This window comes from Solanum tuberosum, unplaced genomic scaffold (genome assembly GCF_000226075.1).
Source record: "Solanum tuberosum cultivar DM 1-3 516 R44 unplaced genomic scaffold, SolTub_3.0 scf00034, whole genome shotgun sequence".
NCBI classification, from domain to species: domain Eukaryota; kingdom Viridiplantae; phylum Streptophyta; class Magnoliopsida; order Solanales; family Solanaceae; genus Solanum; species Solanum tuberosum.
The window spans coordinates 77,515-98,413 of NW_006238962.1; the positions used below are offsets into that span (position 1 = coordinate 77,515).

The 20,899-nt window shown below is 32.1% G+C and overlaps 4 protein-coding genes across 8 annotated transcripts in view; 2 read left to right on the plus strand and 2 right to left on the minus strand.

Annotated features, from left to right (window-relative positions):
* Window positions 1-1,349: 1,349 nt before the first annotated feature.
* On the minus strand, window positions 1,350-2,971 carry LOC102591512 (pathogenesis-related protein STH-2-like). Its single transcript, XM_006342347.2, has 2 exons — window positions 2,728-2,971; window positions 1,350-1,792 (listed from the first exon to the last, which is right to left on the minus strand). The coding sequence occupies exons 1-2, from the start codon at window positions 2,903-2,905 to the stop codon at window positions 1,494-1,496; spliced, it is 477 nt and encodes a 158-aa protein (XP_006342409.1). The 5' UTR covers window positions 2,906-2,971; the 3' UTR covers window positions 1,350-1,493.
* Window positions 2,972-3,765: 794 nt separating this feature from the next.
* LOC102591857 (oxidation resistance protein 1-like) lies at window positions 3,766-7,687 on the plus strand. Of its 2 annotated transcripts, none has more exons than XM_006342348.2 (8): window positions 3,766-3,979; window positions 4,903-5,375; window positions 5,471-5,543; window positions 5,797-5,877; window positions 6,320-6,383; window positions 7,056-7,143; window positions 7,231-7,315; window positions 7,416-7,687. In XM_006342348.2, exons 1-8 carry the CDS (start codon window positions 3,893-3,895, stop codon window positions 7,455-7,457), a joined length of 993 nt encoding a protein of 330 aa, XP_006342410.1. In that variant the 5' UTR covers window positions 3,766-3,892; the 3' UTR covers window positions 7,458-7,687. The 2 variants fall into 2 exon arrangements, with proteins under 2 accessions (XP_006342410.1, XP_015162036.1); XM_015306550.1 differs by having other exon boundaries at window positions 3,892-3,979; window positions 4,908-5,375.
* A 166-nt stretch (window positions 7,688-7,853) lies between these two features.
* LOC102592190 (pre-mRNA-processing factor 19 homolog 1-like) lies at window positions 7,854-15,732 on the minus strand. 4 transcript variants are annotated; one of them, XM_006342349.2, is made up of 18 exons: window positions 15,601-15,731; window positions 15,419-15,504; window positions 14,519-14,590; window positions 14,330-14,392; window positions 13,767-13,853; window positions 13,152-13,296; window positions 12,939-13,060; window positions 12,599-12,715; window positions 11,552-11,644; window positions 11,361-11,420; window positions 10,992-11,066; window positions 9,764-9,868; window positions 9,568-9,684; window positions 9,374-9,451; window positions 9,160-9,256; window positions 8,702-8,753; window positions 8,352-8,422; window positions 7,854-8,252 (listed from the first exon to the last, which is right to left on the minus strand). In XM_006342349.2, the coding sequence occupies exons 1-16, from the start codon at window positions 15,611-15,613 to the stop codon at window positions 8,710-8,712; spliced, it is 1,374 nt and encodes a 457-aa protein (XP_006342411.2). In that variant the 5' UTR covers window positions 15,614-15,731; the 3' UTR covers window positions 7,854-8,252; window positions 8,352-8,422; window positions 8,702-8,709. The 4 variants fall into 4 exon arrangements, with proteins under 4 accessions (XP_006342411.2, XP_015162037.1, XP_015162038.1 ...); XM_015306551.1 differs by lacking the exon at window positions 10,992-11,066 and having other exon boundaries at window positions 15,601-15,732; XM_015306552.1 differs by lacking the exon at window positions 15,601-15,731 and having other exon boundaries at window positions 14,330-14,423; window positions 15,419-15,592.
* Window positions 15,733-19,859: 4,127 nt separating this feature from the next.
* The window catches only part of LOC102597164 (myb-like protein A), a 4,434-nt gene continuing 3,394 nt past the window's right edge, over window positions 19,860-20,899 (plus strand). The window contains exon 1 of the mRNA XM_015306642.1: window positions 19,860-19,892. Coding sequence (XP_015162128.1) covers window positions 19,860-19,892 — 33 coding nt within the window. The remainder of the gene's footprint in view (window positions 19,893-20,899) is intronic.

Sequence of the window (20,899 nt, forward strand, 5' to 3'; positions counted from 1 at the left end):
ACCCCAGTGGTGAGTTTTCGGGTAGGATGGACCCACGCGGACGCGTAGGTTTTCATTTTCTTGGATATAGGTTCCAAATCTTGCGCGGAGATAATGTTTACCTCCAATAATTGAAAAGGTTTCAAGGCTCCCATTTTGGGAGGCATTTTGAAACACGAATGATGATGACTGATAATGATGGTGGAATAGAAAATTATATTTCCACTCGCCGCCCGTCGTTGATGGGACGACGAGGGGAAGAATTTGGCATTAACGTGGAAGAAGACCCCCAAGGAAAATTGGGGAAGGAGAGGAAGGTGATTTTTTTAGAGGACATTCAAGAAAAATAATAGAATACAAAGGGAAATAGTAATTGAATTCAACTTCTTTTTTTGACCATTAAGGTTATTAACATATTTGGATGATTTGTAATTTTTAATTTAATCTTTTTAATTTCTAGTTAATAATTGTTGACCTTTAGTTTTTAGAGGAAACTTGTCATTAATATGTGAAAATTTGTTTACATGTGTATTTTAGGATTTTTTTAATTATTTTTTTTATAATCAAAATTGATGATGGTTAAAAGCACATTTAAATTATAATTTTTTTTGCGCGTTTCATATGTCATCAATTATCCTTTGTTCTATTTACTCTAAGTGTTACTGCAATATATGAAAAAAAATTACTCTTTTTAAACGAATTAACAAAGAAAAAGAAAGAGTATCACGTAAATTAATTAACAAAGAAAAAGAAAGAATGTCAGGTAAATTATGTAGGAGGGAAAAAGTATGTATGATATATACTATGCTTTTGAAATTCAATATATGATGTGAACGTTGGAAACTAAAGGCAGATGCTGGAAATATTGTTTGGTACGTGGTGGTCAATTCAAAAAGGAACAAAAGAGTAATGTAATTGACATAAACTATATATTCATCATTCTTGTAATTGCTTTTGCCAAAATAAAGTAATAAAATTATAAACAAAGTCCTTTTGGAATAAAAGGGATCGATTAGGAATGTTTTGAAAATCTACTAAATTATATTTTCATGAATTCTGTGTTGATGTGATATTATTTGATTTGATAAATAAAATGTAATGGTTTATTTTAAAAAGTTGTATCGTTGAAGTGCGTGATCATCGATCTCATCTAAATGCTTAAATTGTTATAAATATTTATTTTTAATTATGTCCCAAAACACTCTTCTCTTGAAGTCTTTTTGATAATAAGTGATGGTGAAATTTATATCGCTAAAAATTAACTTTTATCTGCTCTAGTATTATATTAAAATATTTAACCATCTCATAAAAATGTTAAGTTGTTAGAGAGAAATCACAACAACAATTTATCTAGTGTTACACAAATGACATCTTAGAAAAAGAAACTCTAATTTAATTAATTATGTGTTCAACAACATAACACAACACATGCACATGCATTACTCAACTTCAAAGCCAAAAATCCAAAAATTAAAGTTGTAACTCTTGAAAAGTTAATAAATTAAAACCATTAATTAAACATAGGCAAAAGGATTAGCAAGAAGATATGCTTCAACAAGTTTGAAAAGTTCAATAGCTTTGTCTCTATCTTCTTTGATTTCTTCTTCTTTGACTATACAATTACCATTTGTATGATACTCACTTATTGTCTTGCAAATGCACCCTCCATTTTCACATTCTTCAAATCTAACATAATAGGAAATATGTTCCAAATTTTCTCCAAGAACTTCTCCTTCAATTAATGAATATTTTATTACCATGTTCTTGTTGTCAATGAAATGGATCTTGTGTTTTAAGTACTTTATTGGATATCCTGCCACCATAAAAAAAAATATTATTTTTTGTCTGTTTCACTATAAGAAAATATGAAATTAGCTCTGGAACTATCGGTAATTCCTAGTTAATTTGTCGCTAAACAATTCCTACATAACTGAATTTTCTTACAATTTATCGTTAATCTATAGCTAAATGAGATTTGCTATAAAATTTTGTCCGTCTTTAAATATTTTTTTGTTTTCGATCTATACTATATTATAATTTTTTAACTATTCTATTTTTCAAATGTTGGAGAAGTTATATTGGACTTGATTTTTTCAACTTTATAGTTTACTTTTGTGCCTTCAATATAATCATTATATAATAATTTAGAAAATTATGAAGCACAAACAAGAAATGGAACTTTCATAGCAACTTTATAAAAATTGGAAAAAGTCATCACAAAAGACTTTTTCCTTAACGACTTTTGAGTAAAGATTTTCACAAGAAATTATAAAGAAATAAACATATAAAATATTCAATATATTACCCAATGTACGTAATTTTTCTAAACTTATTTGTGGAAAATAAAGGGGTCATCGCGTAGTTATAAAGTCATCAGAAAAATTAATTAACCTCATTTCTTTGTAATGAAAAAAATCACCTTTCTACCTTATTTGATTAATTGTCACAATTAATATAACTTTTAGCTATAATATAATAATATAATCATCTTATTTAAAAATTTAGGTCAATATAAAGAGATCATAATAACACATGCATTTTATTTAATTATGTCTTCAGCATAGTCTATCTTACATGAATATCTTACCACAATATGTTCGAACTAATCAAGACCTCATCCTACTCTAAAATTATGTTGGATGGATAATTATCCATCTAAAATCGTAAATTATTAGAAAGAACACACTGTTTTTACTTAATTATATCTTCAGCACAAACGAATCAGTACTAAAAAAGCTAAGTTAATACCTTCAACAAAGTTCATCTTCTTGATGCTTTCATCATGATCTTCAATAGTTTCAATATTTTTAACAGCTTGTGACATCAATTTTGGTATAATATTATCTGCATCAAGAACCAAAGCCTTGAAAATCCTATTTGCATCAACTTGTGCTACAATATCTTGGGTATATGTAGTAACACCCATAATTAATATTATTTTTGTCTGAAAAATTTTAAAAAATGATAAAAAAAGATTATTATAGTTATTGAGAAAGATTTGAGCTATGTGGATAATGAAATATTTGAGAAGGTATTTATAGGAAAATTTTGGAGTGAGACTTTAGAGTTGAGTCAATTAGTCAACTTTCTAAATTTCAACATTCAAAGCACTCCATTATTGACTTTATTATATAAATGCATTTTTTTTTCTTAATGCCCTATCCATACTCTTTGAATATTAAATTTCTAGAAAAGTCATTTATTCACAGTTTCACACCCTATATATATTTCACAATTGATTCTTTATTAAGTTAAAAATATATATAGACAAACATATGTTACGCAAAATTAGATGTTAGATAGTCCATTTTTGGAATAGATCCAAAATATTGAGACAGATTAAAAAAGAAAGTGAGTTATATAAATTAGGACAAAGAGAATACATTTTTATTTGACAAATATTTAATATTAAATTGTATTACATAAATTGAGATGTAAAATTTTTTTTTTTTTTAAAGTTAGATGAGTCCCCCTCAAAATACGAGATTAGTCAAAAAATGTCTCTTTTTTCAATTCTTAATAAAAATCTCGATTTCAAAGTCTTTAATACGAAACAAATCACCTTAGATAACACTTTTCCTTTAAATAAGCTTTATAGGATGCAAATACTAATTTATCCGCCCAATATAAATATAAACACCAAATATAAAATAAAAAAATCCAAATTTTCGTCAAAATCGTTTTTTTTTATTTTTATTTTTATTTTTTATGTTCTGTTTTTTTCCGGCTATTACGACAATTCTCTTCTGTCTTTTTCACCAAAATTTCCTTTTTCCAGTCTGCAAAATCACCAAAAAATAAACAGCAAAAGTCAAATAAAAGGAACCCATTTTTACCTTTGAAATACTCATTTTTGCATTAAAATTCAAAGATTCTGAATTGGGTAAGTGCTAAAAATTAGAAAAAAAAAGATATGAATTCCATAAAGGATACAGTTTCTGAGAAGCTTTCACGTCTTTTTTCTGATTCTCCTTCTAAATCTTCAGATCAACAACCTCAGGTTCTTTTTTTTCTCTTTATCTTATTAAAATTAGCAAAAAAATGATTTTTTTAATGTTATATTGTTGTGAAATTTAGATCTTTGCTTTTGATATGTTGATATTATGATTTTAAAGCAATGTGATTGTTGTTTGATGATTAAAGTTTCAATTTTTATGAGCACCTATGAGGTATCATGTTTAAATTTTAGCGGACGCAAAAATACTAGGTGATTTTTTTTCATCTGTCCAACGTGTGTTGGTGGGGTAGCATGTATTTCGTAGAACTAGTCGAGCTGGCACGGACACCACATTTAATGAGATGAGAGTAAGGCTACGTACAATAGACTTTTGTGCATGGTTCGAGCCTTCCCTGGACTTTGTGTATAGCGGGAGCTTAGTGTACTGAAGCTGCTCTTTTGTATTGAGATGAGTAATGAGAAAATGCATTAAATTGGTTGTGAGTTTGAAAAAGATATGGAGAGCTTTGTAATTGTGTGATAAGTGGCGTTGCCTTTGTTTCCTTGTTAGAAGGATTGATTGGTTGTTCATAATTGTTTACTTTTTCGTTTTTTTGATGATTGCAAATATGAATAATTTCTTAGTTTTTTAGAAGAAAAGACGAGATGGGATAAGCACTAGTCGTGTTGGTGTACTTACACTAGGTGTTTGTGAGGTCTCTTTGAAGTCCGTTTAGAGATTTGTATGTTTGTAGAAAATGTAGAGAACTTCAAGTGTCAAAGGACCTCGAGATTATTGAGTATTGCAATGAAATATGACCAAATGGAAGTTGAAGAGTTGTGAAACCAACACAAACAAGTTGTATTTTTTTACTTTTATTTTGTTCTGAGGAAGAAATATTGATAATTAGCAAAGAACACTGAATATTTGAAATGAAATCCTCCGGTAGCTTATTATTTGTGACATTGTAGTTCTCTGTGTTTAGGCCAGGCCATACACCAAAGAGGGAAGATCTTTATCATCTGTACTTTCTATCTTTCTTCCGTCAATGAGTTTTAGTAAGTTCAAAGATGAAGATGATGTCAAGTCGCTTCGATCACATTCTTTTACGTGGAGATGTAAAAGTTTCTCATGGCGTGATAGACCTTTGGAGAGATACGCAGCATGTGATGATCATAATGATCACACAGAAGAAGGTGAAAATGGCTTGATCAGGAGTTCAATTGGTGTGTTGAACGAATCGTTCTATACACCTAGGTGTAATGAAGAACCTAATTCTGCAAGGAGTGTCGCCAGTGGTTTTGAACCTTTCGAAGATGCATCTGATGGAGGCAGTTTAGAGCAGTCCATGCCTAATCTCGTTGATGATTCTGTTTTCATTTCTCCGGACTTGTATGATTTTTTCCAGTCTTATCTCCCTAATATAGTGAAAGGCTGTCAATGGTCCTTGTTGTATAGGTAACTTCGACTTAGAACTAGTCTCCATTGAAGATGTATTGCAATTTTTGCGGTTCAATATTCATATTTACTCTGTTTATTTGAATGAAGGGCAGCACCGCGAAACATGGTATATCACTTCGTACGCTAATTCGCATGAGTGCTAATTCTTCTGGTCCTTGCTTGCTGGTATTTTTGCCTCCACATTACTGCAAAAACTTTATGTCCATCATTACCAATATGTTACTCTCCCGTCTCAATTTATGTGGCACCGTTTGACTAATTTTAAAGTTAAGTTGTTTCCAATGATAGAAATGTGACATGTTTTTGGAAAGACTAAAAAGGAAAGTATGCCACATAAATTGGAACAGAGGGAGTATCCTTTTTCATATTCTTTTTCCTCATCGTTGATGTGCATTTCTCTTAATCATGCTTGTTCCAGATTACCGGCGATAAACAAGGTGCTGTATTTGGTGGGTTGCTTGAGGCACCACTCAGGCCTACCGCGAAGCGAAAGTACCAAGTAAGTAATAATTTTTCTTCTCCTTTTACACGAGACAACTGACAATAGCCCGTATTCACTTTCTTTTAATCAATTCGAACTTATGGTAAACTAATATCCCAAGTACAAATAACCAGGTTTTGTTGTCTAGTGTTGCCCTTGGTAATTTTACGAAGTCAAACACCCTTCCTATGAAGACTTATTGTATACTTACGTACATAGGACTTAGCGTCGTTTGTACAAACACCCTTCTCCAAGAAGAAATATCGTATTTTCTTGTAGGTATCTTGTAGAGAATCGTAAAATGTTTTAGATTGTCTACTTTTTGGTATGTATATGGGGGATTTTTCCATTGTTAATAAAAATGTTTGAAAAACGGTAGATTGTTTGTGCTTATTCAGTCACTGATCTCATTTTTATATCCATTGCTAAGATGCTTTCATTCTATATATTATCCTGACAGGGAACAGTTCAGTCATTTGTATTCACAACTGTATATGGTGAACCAAGGCTATTCAGACCTACAGGTAAGTATATCAAGTCGATAAACCCTTATATCGTATATCTCTTTGACTGGAATCATCCTTGTTACATATGAGGTCGACCAAGCTACTTATCTTTCAGTATAAACCTATTTGAATATACAAATGACCGTCAAAGACTAGCTTCAAACTAAATTTAGGTGATAAAAATCTATTATAAAGCCAACATTTGTGATAATTTTCAGCTAAGTTGACACCCCTTTACTTATCTAGTGAGTTAGTACACCACACAGCTTGACTTCTCTTTCGTAGTTAGTCGAAGATTCCTACTATTCTTTGGGGTGTGGGGTGGCGTTAGGTAAGGAAAAATACAAGAATGAAACAAACACTCACGGAGTCTTTGTAAGTAATCTTTAAGACAGTTGAGGAATTCTATCGTACTATGTATTTCGTGTACATTCTTAAATTATACACTATCGCCAAAAGAGTTTATATATTGGTCTAACATGTGTGTGTGTATATAAGATTTTCTTCAACCATAACGTATACTGATCATATAGCTGTTGGTTTTTGTATGATACTACTCGTTCGAGCTTGCTATGTAACTTTCTATAAGGTGAACCTTACATACGTATTTGATACATGTAATGCACGATACATAAAAATTTCCAGGAGCACATTACCTAGTATTTTTTTCGTTTTTTTGTTTGGGACTAGGTGCCAACAGATATTTTTACTTATGCATGAATGAAATCCTGGCACTTGGAGGAGGTGGACATTTCGCGTTATGTTTGGATGGAGATCTGTAAGTTTCTCGACATTGTGGCTTGCAGTTTTCTTCATTACAATTTTCTGAAGTTCCATCATCGTTATGAAATAATTTTCAATGAAGGTTATCTGGTAATAGTGGACCTTGTGATACGTTTGGGAACTTATGCTTGGCACATGATGAAGAGTTTGAGTTGAAAAATGTTGAGGTAATGTACTACCAATCTTGTCCAGAAAACTATACTGTTTTGAACAATTTGCTGAATATACTATGACCGATGATTTGACAGTTTCGTTTTCTTGATGCAGCTGTGGGGTTTTACACATGCATCTCGATACCTCACCTCGTAGTAAGCTGGAAATGTTAGTTTTTGTGATTTATCCGATAAAATTTAGAAAAGTGATTATTTATTCTTTGATGTCCAAGAAGCAGTTTGTCTCCATTTTAATTTTGGAGAGTTTCTGGTGTACAAGTTGTATCAAGAAATGAGATTCTTTAGTTAGTGTAGATTTAAGTCAGCTGATCATTATGCTTATAGGTACTTATTCTTCTTGTTTATGACATAAACATTTCAAGTTTTGTCACTGTTATTATATAAATTCTTCATGAAAAAAAGTGTTTTATTATATACACCAACTTACGTGCACCTCAACTTATTCCAGGAGGTATCCCATTATCTCTCACTAACACGAATACTAGGTAACTCTATCCATCGAGGTTTGGACAAATGAGAAGAAGTCACGGGATGAAAGGAAGTCAAAATTGTTGAGCATATCCTGGTTTTTAAGGTAAAGGATCAGTACATTAAGACTACTACTTTCCTAAATACAATATGAATGATATAACATCATTTCACCAAGAATAGTATCCCATGTTGGTAGTACATATGTTTGAACCCTAGTAGAATGGAACTATATTGAACAAAAAACCAATGAAGTTACACTTGAAAGAACAACAAATCTCTATCAACCTCTGATTCGATGTTGCAGCAGGAAATGTAGGGCTAGTATTTTTGCTTTAATAACCGCAAGGCTAGCTCTCTGATTGATCCTCCTCAGGCAGCCCGAATATTCTTAAATTTCGATCCATGGATCCAACAGCTATGTACTTTGCATCTGGACCGAATTTCAGACATGTTGCTTTACCTACATGGGGCGATAGCAGAGTCAACAATGATGTAATTAAACGTTAAAGGACCATCAAAAGGACATATAGGCAAAAAGAGTAACAGAGAGAAAGCTAACCTGTGCCTGACAAGTTGGGGAGGATTTTGATGGAATTCCAATCGGACTTAACACTTGCAACTTGATAAACTCTGATTCAGCGCAAAATTATGTCCATATTAATACTAATGGATCAATAGTCATAATCAACATAACAATGACAACTACACCTCAACCCCGTACTATGCTCATTGATATTTTTCATTTTGGAGGGTTAATGGTCCTCGAAACCAGTAAGGGGGTTAAGGTAATACTACAGGAAGAGTACAAGTGAAGCAAAATCAAGACACTCGAACAACTGATGCTCTACGGGGGTAATGCACCTTCCTTATCTAAGACTCAGCACGGGGAAGTTTGTGTAGAAGTCTTACCTTATATCTTAGCCTCCTAATGCAAGATAATTTCCACTGTGGTCGAATTCCACTGCAAGTACAGGAGAAGCAGAAAATGATTAAAACTGCAGTAATGGAGGATAAATCTAAGATATAGTTGGTACAATGATTATTTTTTGACAGGTACACCATACGATTATGCGGCATCAGAAAGCTTATAAAGATTGAGGTCTGTGCAAAGGGAAATGACCCATTATGCATGTGACTCCTAAAGATAGCATACTCATGGATATTATAGGTTCATCTACAACACAAGAAACTTGGCCTTGAAACTGCTTTGTGCGGACTTAACAGTAAAATTTTGCTAAAATGCTTAGCAACACCTTTCTGATAATCTGATCAACACAAGTCTTCTAAGATGTTTTTTGTGTCAAACTCCAGTAGAATGCAGTTAAGAGATATTTTAAGAGTGGGAATGCAGTTAGTCAGTCTTGTACCTGTTTGAGTAGCTGTATCTTCATCATAAAGAGAGAAGGTTCTGAAGTTTCTTAATTTTCGTAAATCCCAAAGTTTAACATTATCATGAGCTGCAGGCTGACCAAAAAAAAAAAAGAACAGGACACCCACCAGTTAAAAAATTTAATCATAAAACTCACTTGACGCTGGTAAAAGAATGGTCATCAAAAGTTCGTTCTGTAATAGAATACTCACTGCTAAGAAATAACCATTTTCTGAGAAGGAAATTGCAGTTACTGCGCCAACATGGCCTTCAAATCTTGCAACATTTGCCTATATAGCAGGCACCAAAGAGGAACCCAAAAGGGAAAGGACAGAACACTAAGAACACGGAGATAAAAGAAGATAAATTACATCAGTAACTTATATAGCTCTTCAGGAACACACACCTGACTTTTTACATCCCATATCTTGACCTGAGCCCCTGAAGTCCCTGCTCCAAGGATCAGACCATCAGGGTGAAAAGCTGCAGATGTGTAGCCCTCAGATTCTGAAGCATCTGCTACCTGCAATAGAATTTTAGAGTTGATGACTCTAGGAATCTGAAAATTGTTTCTGGAAATGAGAGACGAAAGAGAAAGATACCTGAGCAAGGCATAAACCAGATGCAAGATCATAAAAGCACCATGTGCCATCAAGAGAAGCAGACACAAAGTACTTATTGGTTGCATGGACGGTGACAGCCTGCACCTGAATTTATTGGTAGATGCATTACAGTTAAAAAATCACAATAGTTAATAGAGAGCTAAAATTTCAGATGTGGTATCATTCTTACGAAATCAGTAATATCATGCCTCTGAAGAACTCATATAATAAAAGAAGGCAAGGGACAAGGTATCACCAATTTCCATGCAAAAAAATGATCTTTAATTTTTCCTACAAGCATTTGGAGTAGCGCTAAAGAGCTTTCCTTCCTTTTGACCCACCCAAGTTTGTATTCTAGAGGTGGAAAATTGCAATGCGGCTACTTATGGTAAAGACTTTCAATCCTGACTTGAGTAGCAAAGAGTTTTCCTTCCTTTTGACCCACCTTCTGACTTGCATGTTGGGTGCATCTAGACTCCAGCAGTGACTTCGCTCCTTGGGTCTTACTCGCTTGGATATTCCAACTTCAAAGATGCAGTAGGCATTTAAAAGGGCCATTTGAAGTGGCTACCTTCTCTCATTCTCTCTCCTCTCTCTCTCTCTCAATCTAAAGACATGCCCTGCTCAAATTTTGTTCATATTGCTTCCCCACAAATACTAATGATGAAATATAGAGAAAATCTGCAACTACAACTAAGCACCAGTCCATTGGAAAGACTTCCATTCAAATCTTTCACATCTTAGGCATGGATCTCTTCCAATTGATGTTCCCCACCTAGGTAAGAAACATTCTGAGGCAAGAACCTATGCTGCTCAGACTCTTCAAAAATGTCGATGGGTGTGTGTCTGATACTCCAAAAGAAGTGCATGTTGGATAATCTGACACAGGTGCCGAAATATTTTTGGATAGTCTGAGCAACATAGGTAAAAACATAATGCAGTGGTTGAATATCAAAACTACCAACCGAGGTGCATTCTATGTTTGAGAGCCCAAGAAAAAGTATGTCTTCCATTTTTTTTAATGAAGGCAAAAGAATATTTTCCATTTTTTTTATAAAGGCTTAAGTTTACAATTTTTTAATAAAGGCAAAAGAAAATATTGCATAATCCACCTTAATTAGTACAAATCCACCAGGATAAGTTGTAGCACTTTGTTCTTAAAATATTTAAGAGGTCAAACAACATCATAATTTTCAGAATTAATAAATGAGATATTAAGATGAAGTACCTCAGCACTGTGGTCCTTCAAAGTATGCCTACAGTCATAATTTCCATTTTCAGAATTTTGCCACACACGAACTGTCTGCAATAGTCAACTGCAGAAGTTTAATAGAATATGGTAGGCAGGAATAAAACATGGACCAGGTTATGCAATTGAAGAAAACCCACCATCCATTAATTCCAAACAATTATTACCACTCTATACCACCAAACTGTAGGAAGCAATGGGGGAAATAAATGTTTTCCAAGACAAATAAGAAGGTGAAGTTGACTTTTCAATGAGGAGAAGATCATGACATTTGAATCCACAAAACAACACACAGGAAATGTACAAGTCAAATGCAACTTCTGATCAAAGAGAACAAATCAGGTTTACCTTATCTGCAGAGCCAGTAACTACTAGTTCACCCTCAGCAGCAAATCTGACACTAGTTACCTGCAAAGAGAGAAAATGAGCCACAAATTCTTTCTCAAGTAAGGTTAATGAATAAGTAAGTCTTAATCAGGATATAAAAAAAGGAGAATATAATGAATCAGAAATTATTTCTAGGAAAAAAGATGACAGACCTTCTTTGAGTGACTTAGTGTCGATACAATCTGTCCTGAAGGTAGATCAAAGACTACAGCAGTTGAATCAACTCCACCAGTAGCAATGATGTCCTGATACAAAGTAAAAAAGAAATTTGAGCCACCAATATTAAGTTTGGTGATAAATCTTTTACATGAATGAAGACTTATCTCTAACCCAGGTAACAAGGTGCACATAGAATGTCTGATAAGTGACAGCATTTGACACCCATGCAGTGAGTATATTTTTTGCCAAACTACAATGTGTATATTCAAATTTGATCACGATAAATATTTGATGTGAAGATTCAACAACAGGAAACATCCTCGAAAATATGCATAAGTCCTAGCACTAGACTTAACCCAGCCACAGAAAATAGTATAGTACAATTTACCAGTAAAGTACTTTGCTCATTCAACACAAAGGTTTTAGCTCTCATAGAATCCAAGAAGTAATCCTAAGGTCTACATCTTTGGTCCTAATATAATAAAAGGTTAGTGACCTGTGATTAAGCAGGAAAACAAAAATAACATTGGCTTTCAAGTTATCACTAGCTTTTCTACATCAGCCTTACAATTCCCCAGAAGTAGTGGGATATTTTCATCTTTTCAAGAAATGAGTTTTCCAAAACAATGTATAACACACATTAAGTGAACATGATGCGCATACTGCATACTTGTGAGAAGGTTAAAAATATAAATTGGCAGCTCACTTTGAAGTCCATAGTCAAAGAACTTGATACTGCAAAACTTAATGTCCCTTGAACAAAGTCCAGTGAAAACTACTGATGTTCTTAAGATAAAGCACTCACAATTCATGAAGAAACAAAGCCGCCACAAACCCTAGGCAACTGTACATAGCCAGAAGTTTTGGTTACGATATGACTCATATTTCAACTTTTGTAGTTTAGAGATGCTCATAATCAAATCGATCAGAAGCTTGGTCTCGTGTATGAACAAGAATGTTAAAAGAATAGCGATATAACAAAAATGGAAAGGGAATCATTAAAAATAGTCCAGATAAAGTCATAAAGATGGGGTCCATACCTTAGGATAATGGATATCCAGAGACAAGATGCCTGGTTTGTTGGTTTTGTGAAGAGGATAACTATTCAGTTGGGTATATCTCTTAAGAGCATCCACAGGAGCCAAAGTTGCAGGTATCTAGGTGGCAAATGAAAGTTGTATAATCATTATAGAATATCATAGTGACATCCTTACTATTTATAGCTATGTTGCTCAGACTCTTCAAAATGTCATCGGGTGTGTGTCGGATCCTTCAAAAGTAGTGCATTTTTTAAGAATACGACACAAGTGGGCGCAACATTTTTGGAGAGTCCGAGCAACTTCGATTTATAGAAATTTTTCATCGCAAATATTATATTACCTGTCGCCTTTTCCTTTGTTGTGAAATAACAGCATTACAATCCTGAAGCTCTTTAATAACATCGCCTGATATTCCTGGGCGAATTTTCTTACTGCCAGGATCCATCTCCTCTTCCTCCGTAGCTATTGGTACGAGTTGATAACATTATCATCAATCAGAAAGTATGGAAAGAAGATGGTGCATTGTAGACCTAAAAGTTCAAAAATCAAGAACCTCTGTTGCCATAGCTTAGAGCAGCACCATTGGCTGCTGATGTAGTTGCTGCCATGGGTACTTGTCTTTCAGCCTGTGCAAGCAATTCTCTTGCCTCATCTCTTTCCTTTTTCAGCCTAGCAATTACCCGGCAAGCAGCATCATGCTGCCAAGACAGGACAGATATTCCAGTAAAGAATGCAATGCATCATTTTTTTTATGAAGTGCAAAGAATACAAGAGATAAGACATGCATATCCACATAAGAGGCAAACAAGTAGCAACAGAGGAATATGAAAGAAAGGGAAAGGAAAGTTTGGAGCGATCATCCCCAATTTCAATGATTCAATCATATAATATGAGAAAATCTTTGAACTACAAAAGAATAAGATAAAAAATGAAATTATGATTGAGCTTTTTTTTTTGTGCTACAGCTATAAATATTCACCATCCTCAAAAAATCATTTAATTCATTCATGATGAAAGTGGTCAAAGATATGCTATACATGAACTCCTATCAAGCCCAATAATGTATATTAACAAACAGGACTTCTTTATTTTTTTTAAAAATTGAAAAAAAGGAGCTTTATAAATTCTTTAGACTTGTCTCAATGCCTTGAAAGATGCTCTATATTACCTGATATAGAGCATGACTCAGTTCTTGCCTTGCAGTATGTAATTGCTGTTCCAAAACAAAATTGGATAGCATCAGACCATCCCACTCCTACAAGACAAAAATAAACCTAATCAATCTAAAATATAAAGAGTTTTATACATGGCAACTAAAAAGGAATCTAATATTACAGGTACACATTTGAGTCCAACTACCACGGGGTAAGCTGAACACAGAACTGTGTATAGAACACATGAAATTAAAATGTCCAGGGTTTACAATTCTTTTATCTGATAGTACATACGTGCTAACAGAATGAATAACTAAAGCATAAATAAAACACACTATTCCAGCTTCTACTTGGTGAGCCATTAAGAAGGAAAGGAACAACAGATATAGACGTTCTTAGCTCATTAGACAACTTGCAATTATTTTGGTTAGCATTCTTTTTTTTTCTGGTAGTTCTTATAAGTTACATACCTATAAAAGGTAGATTGAACTGATACTAGGCCTCACCTCAATGATATTTATGTTGCAAATAATGCAGAAAAAATGATTGCAGCAAATCTAGGATCAGTAATACATACTATCTGAAACATTCCCAGCATCCCAGGAATGCTGGCAGCCTGCACAGGTCGGGGCTTCACTATCTGCAAAAAGTTCCAATTAAAGGAAGCTCCACTGTAAAAGACAATTTGACATCATATGACACAGAACTTCAGTAATGATGTAAAATACAACAAAGTCATCCTAATAAATTTCAAAATGATCTGTACCTTGCCAGTTTTAACTGGAATAATGTCATCCGTTGTCAGTGGCTCTCCAGTAACCGGACATTTACCATAGTCCTTTACAAACAAAAAAGGTCAGAAGGAACAACACCATGCAATGATGCAAACATGAGAAATTGCAAAATATTTTTCTCAGAAATCAAATGTATTTATTAATGTTACCCCAAGTTGGCATTGTTATACAAAATTACACCATACAAGCACGACTTAAACCTCCCGGAAATCTTTAAAAAATCAACTATGCATGTCAGAGTTTCATGTATGCACCAAAACTAAGGTAGGTAAAAGAGAGTTCTTAACTTTCCAACGATCAAATTGAAAATTATTCATGTCATACATTAAATTATATATTCAGTTTTTCCCCCGGAGAGAAGCTGACTTGGCACAAATCAATGATAGGGAACATCACATCAAGCTAGCTATCAAGACAACCCCAGGTCAGTACTATTATTTCAGGAGAAGGATACAGATGGAAGTTCGAAGAGAAAGAGACCACCAATTCCAGATTATGCTAATAGGTAGAAATGTATAATCTTCCAACCTAATAACATATCTTTATCACAATCACAAAATCATAACTTCGGGTTCTAGTTTTCTTTACTACAATCAACCAATCAATCATATTAAATTTTAAGGACCAATATTAAATTAGTTCATTACTCAAGGCGAAGGTCTTCCAGAAACAGCCTCTCTAACTCCTCGAGGTAGTGGTACGGTACGCGTAAAACTATAAAACTAGTCGAGGTCGGCTATACGAGTCTTCTGTTGTCCATTCCTCTCTACTCATGCTGATTTCATTTTAATATTATAAAATTAACCTTCGCTGAGCACTTATAAAACCTTCCATTAATAAAAAAATCTCAAATTGAGAGTATACAAACTAACCGAGATGTGTCTTTCAATTAAACGCTTCTCAAAAAGTAGTCCGGATTTCGTTGAAACCACTGGTTCTTCCGGTACCTCGCCGGAAATTGTACGGACAATTGAAAAAACATAAAAACGATAGATCAGTGACAAATAACAAAATTATGCATAGAAATGCGCATAAAAAGGATAAAAAATGTTACTTGAACAGTTCATTTTTGAAATGAAAAGCTAGGGTTTAGATTTTGAGAGCTCCCTTCTTCTTCTTCTTCACAGTGAGCAGAAGCAAAACTGATGAACAGTGAGAGCAAAGAGGAGAAAGGGAAAAAATCAATTTTTGAGGGTTTTTGTAGGATTGTAAAAGTAGAATTGAAACCCGACCCGGAGAAAAAATGGGCGGATAATGACCATATACGTGCACCTTACTCTTATCTTTGTAATAAAAAAGTTATTTTGGATAGATGCACACTCGGCTCGGTTCGGCTCGACTTATTCAACTACGTAATAATTTTTTGTTGCATGTTAATTGTAATGTCTTTTAGATAATTTTTCAAAAAATTATAAATAAGAAGTGTTTTTACTAATTTGCTCTTCATTAGTCTTTTCAATTTAATCAATACTGTTTATTTTCAAAAGCAATTAATCTTTAGGATATAATGAAAAAAGTTAATGAATTCTGATTTTAAATTTCTAAACTAATAAATATTGTAGGACGTATATTTTTAGTAATGTGACAACTAATATAATATAGGAAGGATATAAGTTACTTTTGGACAAAAAAACAAAACCTACAACCAATATGTGTGTGACAAAAGCAAGGAATGACAAAGGCACTCAATATAATTAGGATTAAAGTAGGCTTAATCTAGAATGAATTTGTAGTCATATCATATTAGAATTTCAATGTCTTGTTTGTACTATGTAAGAATGATGCTGAATGATCATTAGAATATATTTTTCAAACTTTAAAATAGAATATATCTTAGATTCTAACTTAGCTTATCAGAATATATAGATTTTAATCCTATAATTTGGAGATCTTTCCCAAAAGAAGTAGAAAGTTAGATGTACCTAGCTAGAGAATAATAATGTGTGCTTGCTAATTATAGTTTTAATCAAGAATTAAACCAAGAGCATTTGCCCCAACATTAGCCAACCACAAGTATAATTTTTGATCCATCTTTGTTATACAAGGTCATGAGTGTGTAGTATTTGTTCCTCTTTGGGGGTGGGTGGGGTGGGGATCTCTTTAGGCATTGATTTTTGGAAACATGCACTTATTCGACTAATTTAAATTTGTGTCAGATACATTTATTAAGAGAATTTTTTTTTTCTTAATTACCAAGACTCATTTTTCATTTTCTTTAAGCAACAATATTTAAATATATGTATTACTGATTGACTAATTTGAATCACGTCAGATAAACTCGTTTAGAGGTAAATGTTTTTTATCAATAATTAACTCTTTGATTTATAATGAAGATGAAGAGATTTCAGAACCATCTCATCATAACTTAGAGTTCTGTTCATGTTTATAATACAAACATATTCATAAATATGCATTGATTCGACTAATTCAAATCACGTCAGGTAAACTTATTAAGGGAATAATTAATTACCAAGACACATTTTTTCATTTTTCTTTAGGCAACAACATTAAAAAATATATACTGCTAATTAACTAATTCGAATCACGTGAGATAGATTTATTAAGAAGTAAATACTTCTTATCAATATGTACCTCTTTAATTTATAATGATGACGAAGAGATTTCAAAATCATCCCACCGTAACCTGGAGTTCCATTCATGTTTTATAATAAAATCACAAACATATCAAACCATTTACTGATCAGGTACATAGTGAAAATGATATATATATATATATATATATATGTGTGTGTGTGAGAGAGAGAGAGAGAGAGAAATTTACATAGAGAGGGTTTCTAGTGTAATAGTAGTAAAAATGACTCAAAATTATTTTAGGTCACATGTGTATTAATTCTAGTATTTTATTCGAATTCTTTCGTTAGAATTTCTTAATCACTATGTGTCACTCTTCAAGCTAGCTAGTTAATCATAAAGTACAGTTATGTCTCTCTTAATCAGAGGTTTCGAGTTCGAGTCTTAGGTATAAAAAAAATTCTTGGTAGGAAGCACTTCCATGAATGAGGCCCTACGCAACACAAATTCAAAATAACCGAGCTTTAATGGGGATACCAAACACCGGGTGGATAATAAAAATGAAAAGATATGTCAATTTATAAGATTGTGATAATTGTTTGATACCAATTAAGTAAAGAGGCCAAATAATTCAACGAATAAGAAACTTATGCTACTCTTAGGATAAGGTTTTATGCTTAGACATAAATATATTACTCCTAATATACTGAAATTGATGTGTTTAAGAAAAAATTGCGATGAAGTGAAAGTAAATGCCAAATAATTTTACTTACTAATACTAACATTCGATGAGAAAATGACACTGATATTTAATCCCTAATGTTAATTTGTCACTTCAACTTAATTCTTGTATAGTTATATTTGACACAACTAATTTAGATAGAATCTAATAACTCCCTTTGTACTAATTTATGTAAAGTATTCGAAGCACATGGATCAAGACAATTAATTAGAACTATAAAATCGATTATATTATTGGTGGTTGAAAACTCTTATGAAGCGGATGAATGTCTTTATTGATTTTAGGAAAAGGACAAGTTAATGAGCCAATCAGATTAATTGTAAATCTTCTTTTAGGAAGAGGACAAATTAAAAGACTAATCAAAACTAACTATAAAATTATATTTTTTTTAAGAGAAGGATAAGTTAATGGACAAACCAGACTAATTTTAGGAATCTATCCACCAAGAGTCATTTTCACAAATGCTATTCCAAAAGCTCTCTTTTACAAAGTGGAAAATAGTAGTTTTTTTCCCATCACACATACAATCAATATATTTGTGGAATAATGAGTTTTCTTATAAAAGTTGCTCTAAACTCTGTACAAAGATTTGAATACTTTGCTTAGTACTAGAGAAGAGAAGATAGAAAATGACTTTGACAGAAAAATACTTCAAAATACAGTAGTATATCAGAAATTCACACTTTCATGTTATAGTGTACGCTTTTAAGTGTTTATTTTTTAGCTTTAAGAAATGAGTTGCTATTTCATATTAACTTTTTTTTAAAAGAGAGGAACTTATTGTATCTTTTTATAGTCTTGTCCTATTCTCAACTTTTAAGCTTGCTAGTTCACTACAGAAGAAATTGAGATTAGTTGTAAACTTTGTAACTAAATTGAAAGTATCTATAATATTTTTTGATAACATATCAATAGTTGATATTCAAATATGATTAGACATGAATTTTACGATTTCATAGTAGTAATTGTTGATTGAATTAAATCAAATATGCATTTTTTGAAATAATATAATAGCAGATAGACAGATGTCTTAACTTTATTTCTCAGCGCCATTCATTATAAAAAAGAATTTCACTTCGAAGTCATTTTTTTAAATTTAAAAGTAACTTTTAGATGAATTTAGTCACATACTTCAACGATGGATAAAAGCAACAAAAAGGATAAAAGCTTAGAAGAGTGTCTCAATAAAATTAGTGGCTTAAAACTAAATATAAAAATAGGCTTTAAATATAAACATATATGCACAAAAATATCTCTACTTTAGGGTTATCATTTTTGTTCTTACATTCTACTTGTTTTCAATGTAATATTCTTAAAAAACGTTTAACTTCATATAATAATATTATTTTATATAAAAATAAGAATTAATTCTAGGTAATAAGAGGTTATCCATTTGTTTGTAATACATTACCTTGAATATTGCTGTAAAAACTTTACTTATTAATATGAAGATTTGAGTTGTTTAATTCAAAATTCTAAAATATTTATAATAAAACAATAGATAGTTCTGCTTTCTTTCTTCTTCTTTTTTAATGTAAATTTTGTATTTTTTGTTATAATGTTTAATATTGTTGTCTCAAGTGAAATTAAAATTAGAAAATTCATAACCAAAATTTTCTGGGATTTCAAAATTTTGGGGGGCGGATGCTTTCCTAGTCTTATCCTTGAGTCACCCCTAAAAGCTCATAGGGAGGTGTGCCAAAAATAAAACAAAATATAGCTTGGACATATGTGATTAATTATATCATCTTGTCTATTAACACATTTTAAAAACTAAATTATCAAAAAAATACAAAAAAATATTCTTTTTAAATAGACTAAAAGAAAAATCATATCACACTGAGTATAGTAAATTCCTATCGTGGTAGAGATTCCATCCATTCAAATTTCTCTCAAACTCAAGGTGTATTTGGTACAAAGGAAAATATTAATTTTCAAGAAAATTAGTAGGTTTATTTTACTTACTTTTTAATCTTTGGTACATAAACAAAAAATATTATTCTAAAATTATTTATATAATCGAGATAAATTTATAAGAGATGGAGACAGCAGAGGCAGGGGCTATTAGAGTGGTGATAAAGATGAGGTGCATTGGAACTTAGAAGGTAAGGCTCGAGTATATATATAATCAATGTGAAATGTCATTTGTAAAACTTGTTTTTCATACTAAAAAAATTATTTTTCTCATTTTAAAAAAAATTATTTTCACGAAGAAAAATTTATTAAACACACCCTCAAGCTCTATTCTTGAATCTACTCTCATAATCTTTTTGTCTTTGGAAATATACATACAAGAGTAAAAACAACTAAACTATTTGATAATTGGTATTGGAACATCAATAAATTCTCAATTTCTCATGTAACATTTTTTGAGATTAATAGAATTCGTACGTATAGAACAATGGTTTTAATTATCAAAATAAGCATAATTAACTTTATATAATAGTCATTACCAAGGATTGTGACTTGCGATGAAATGTGAAATAAATAAATTTTCTTCATATTCTTTAATGAGAAATTATTTGTTCAAGCTTTTGCAATTGAAATTAAAAGATCCTTTTTCTTCTTTTAATACGACTTACGTAATGTGAATTTGAATTATATGAAGCTCCAAATTAAACGGATAGTCAGGTACTAAAATAAACTTTGTTTAATTATTCATGCAATGCTTCAACTTTCATAGTAAAAACATGAAATATGCAATATTTTCTTTTTCTTTTTAATAACAACCTATCAAAATTTATTAATCTAAATATTTTAAACTTCACTAAAGGAGTAAGCCATCGACAATCGCTATCAAAAACACCTCCACTCGTAAGATTCGAACCTGAAACATTTGATTAATCTTATAACACTAAGTCAAATGATCCTAGGCCAACTTAATTTGTGCAAATTAAGTACAAATTAACTTGACCAAAAACTCATAAAATTATTACATGCCTCCACGTGTCAAAAAACCATAATTTGTCTGGCCCACCGACAACCTAGGTGTATGTAACTCAATTGTACGGTCAAACATGTACCTATATATATATAACTAACTTCTATTTCTATATTTTCCCATACCCCCACCCCCTCC

Bases quoted from the DNA above. Each gene is read 5' to 3' on its own strand.
- LOC102591512 (XM_006342347.2), bottom strand. From the start codon at position 2,905: ATGGGTGTTACTACATATACCCAAGATATTGTAGCACAAGTTGATGCA. The intron at 1,793-2,727 runs GTATTAACTTAG...TTATGGTGGCAG, and splicing joins GAAGATGAACTTTGTTGAAG to GATATCCAATAAAGTACTTA.
- LOC102591857 (XM_006342348.2), top strand. From the start codon at position 3,893: ATGAATTCCATAAAGGATACAGTTTCTGAGAAGCTTTCACGTCTTTTT. The intron at 5,376-5,470 runs GTAACTTCGACT...AATGAAGGGCAG, and splicing joins CAATGGTCCTTGTTGTATAG to CACCGCGAAACATGGTATAT. The intron at 7,144-7,230 runs GTAAGTTTCTCG...TTTTCAATGAAG, and splicing joins TTATGTTTGGATGGAGATCT to GTTATCTGGTAATAGTGGAC.
- LOC102592190 (XM_006342349.2), bottom strand. The intron at 13,061-13,151 runs GTTCTTGATTTT...TCGTACCAATAG, and splicing joins TCTAAGCTATGGCAACAGAG to CTACGGAGGAAGAGGAGATG. The intron at 12,716-12,938 runs GTAATATAATAT...TTTGCCACCTAG, and splicing joins AACAAAGGAAAAGGCGACAG to ATACCTGCAACTTTGGCTCC.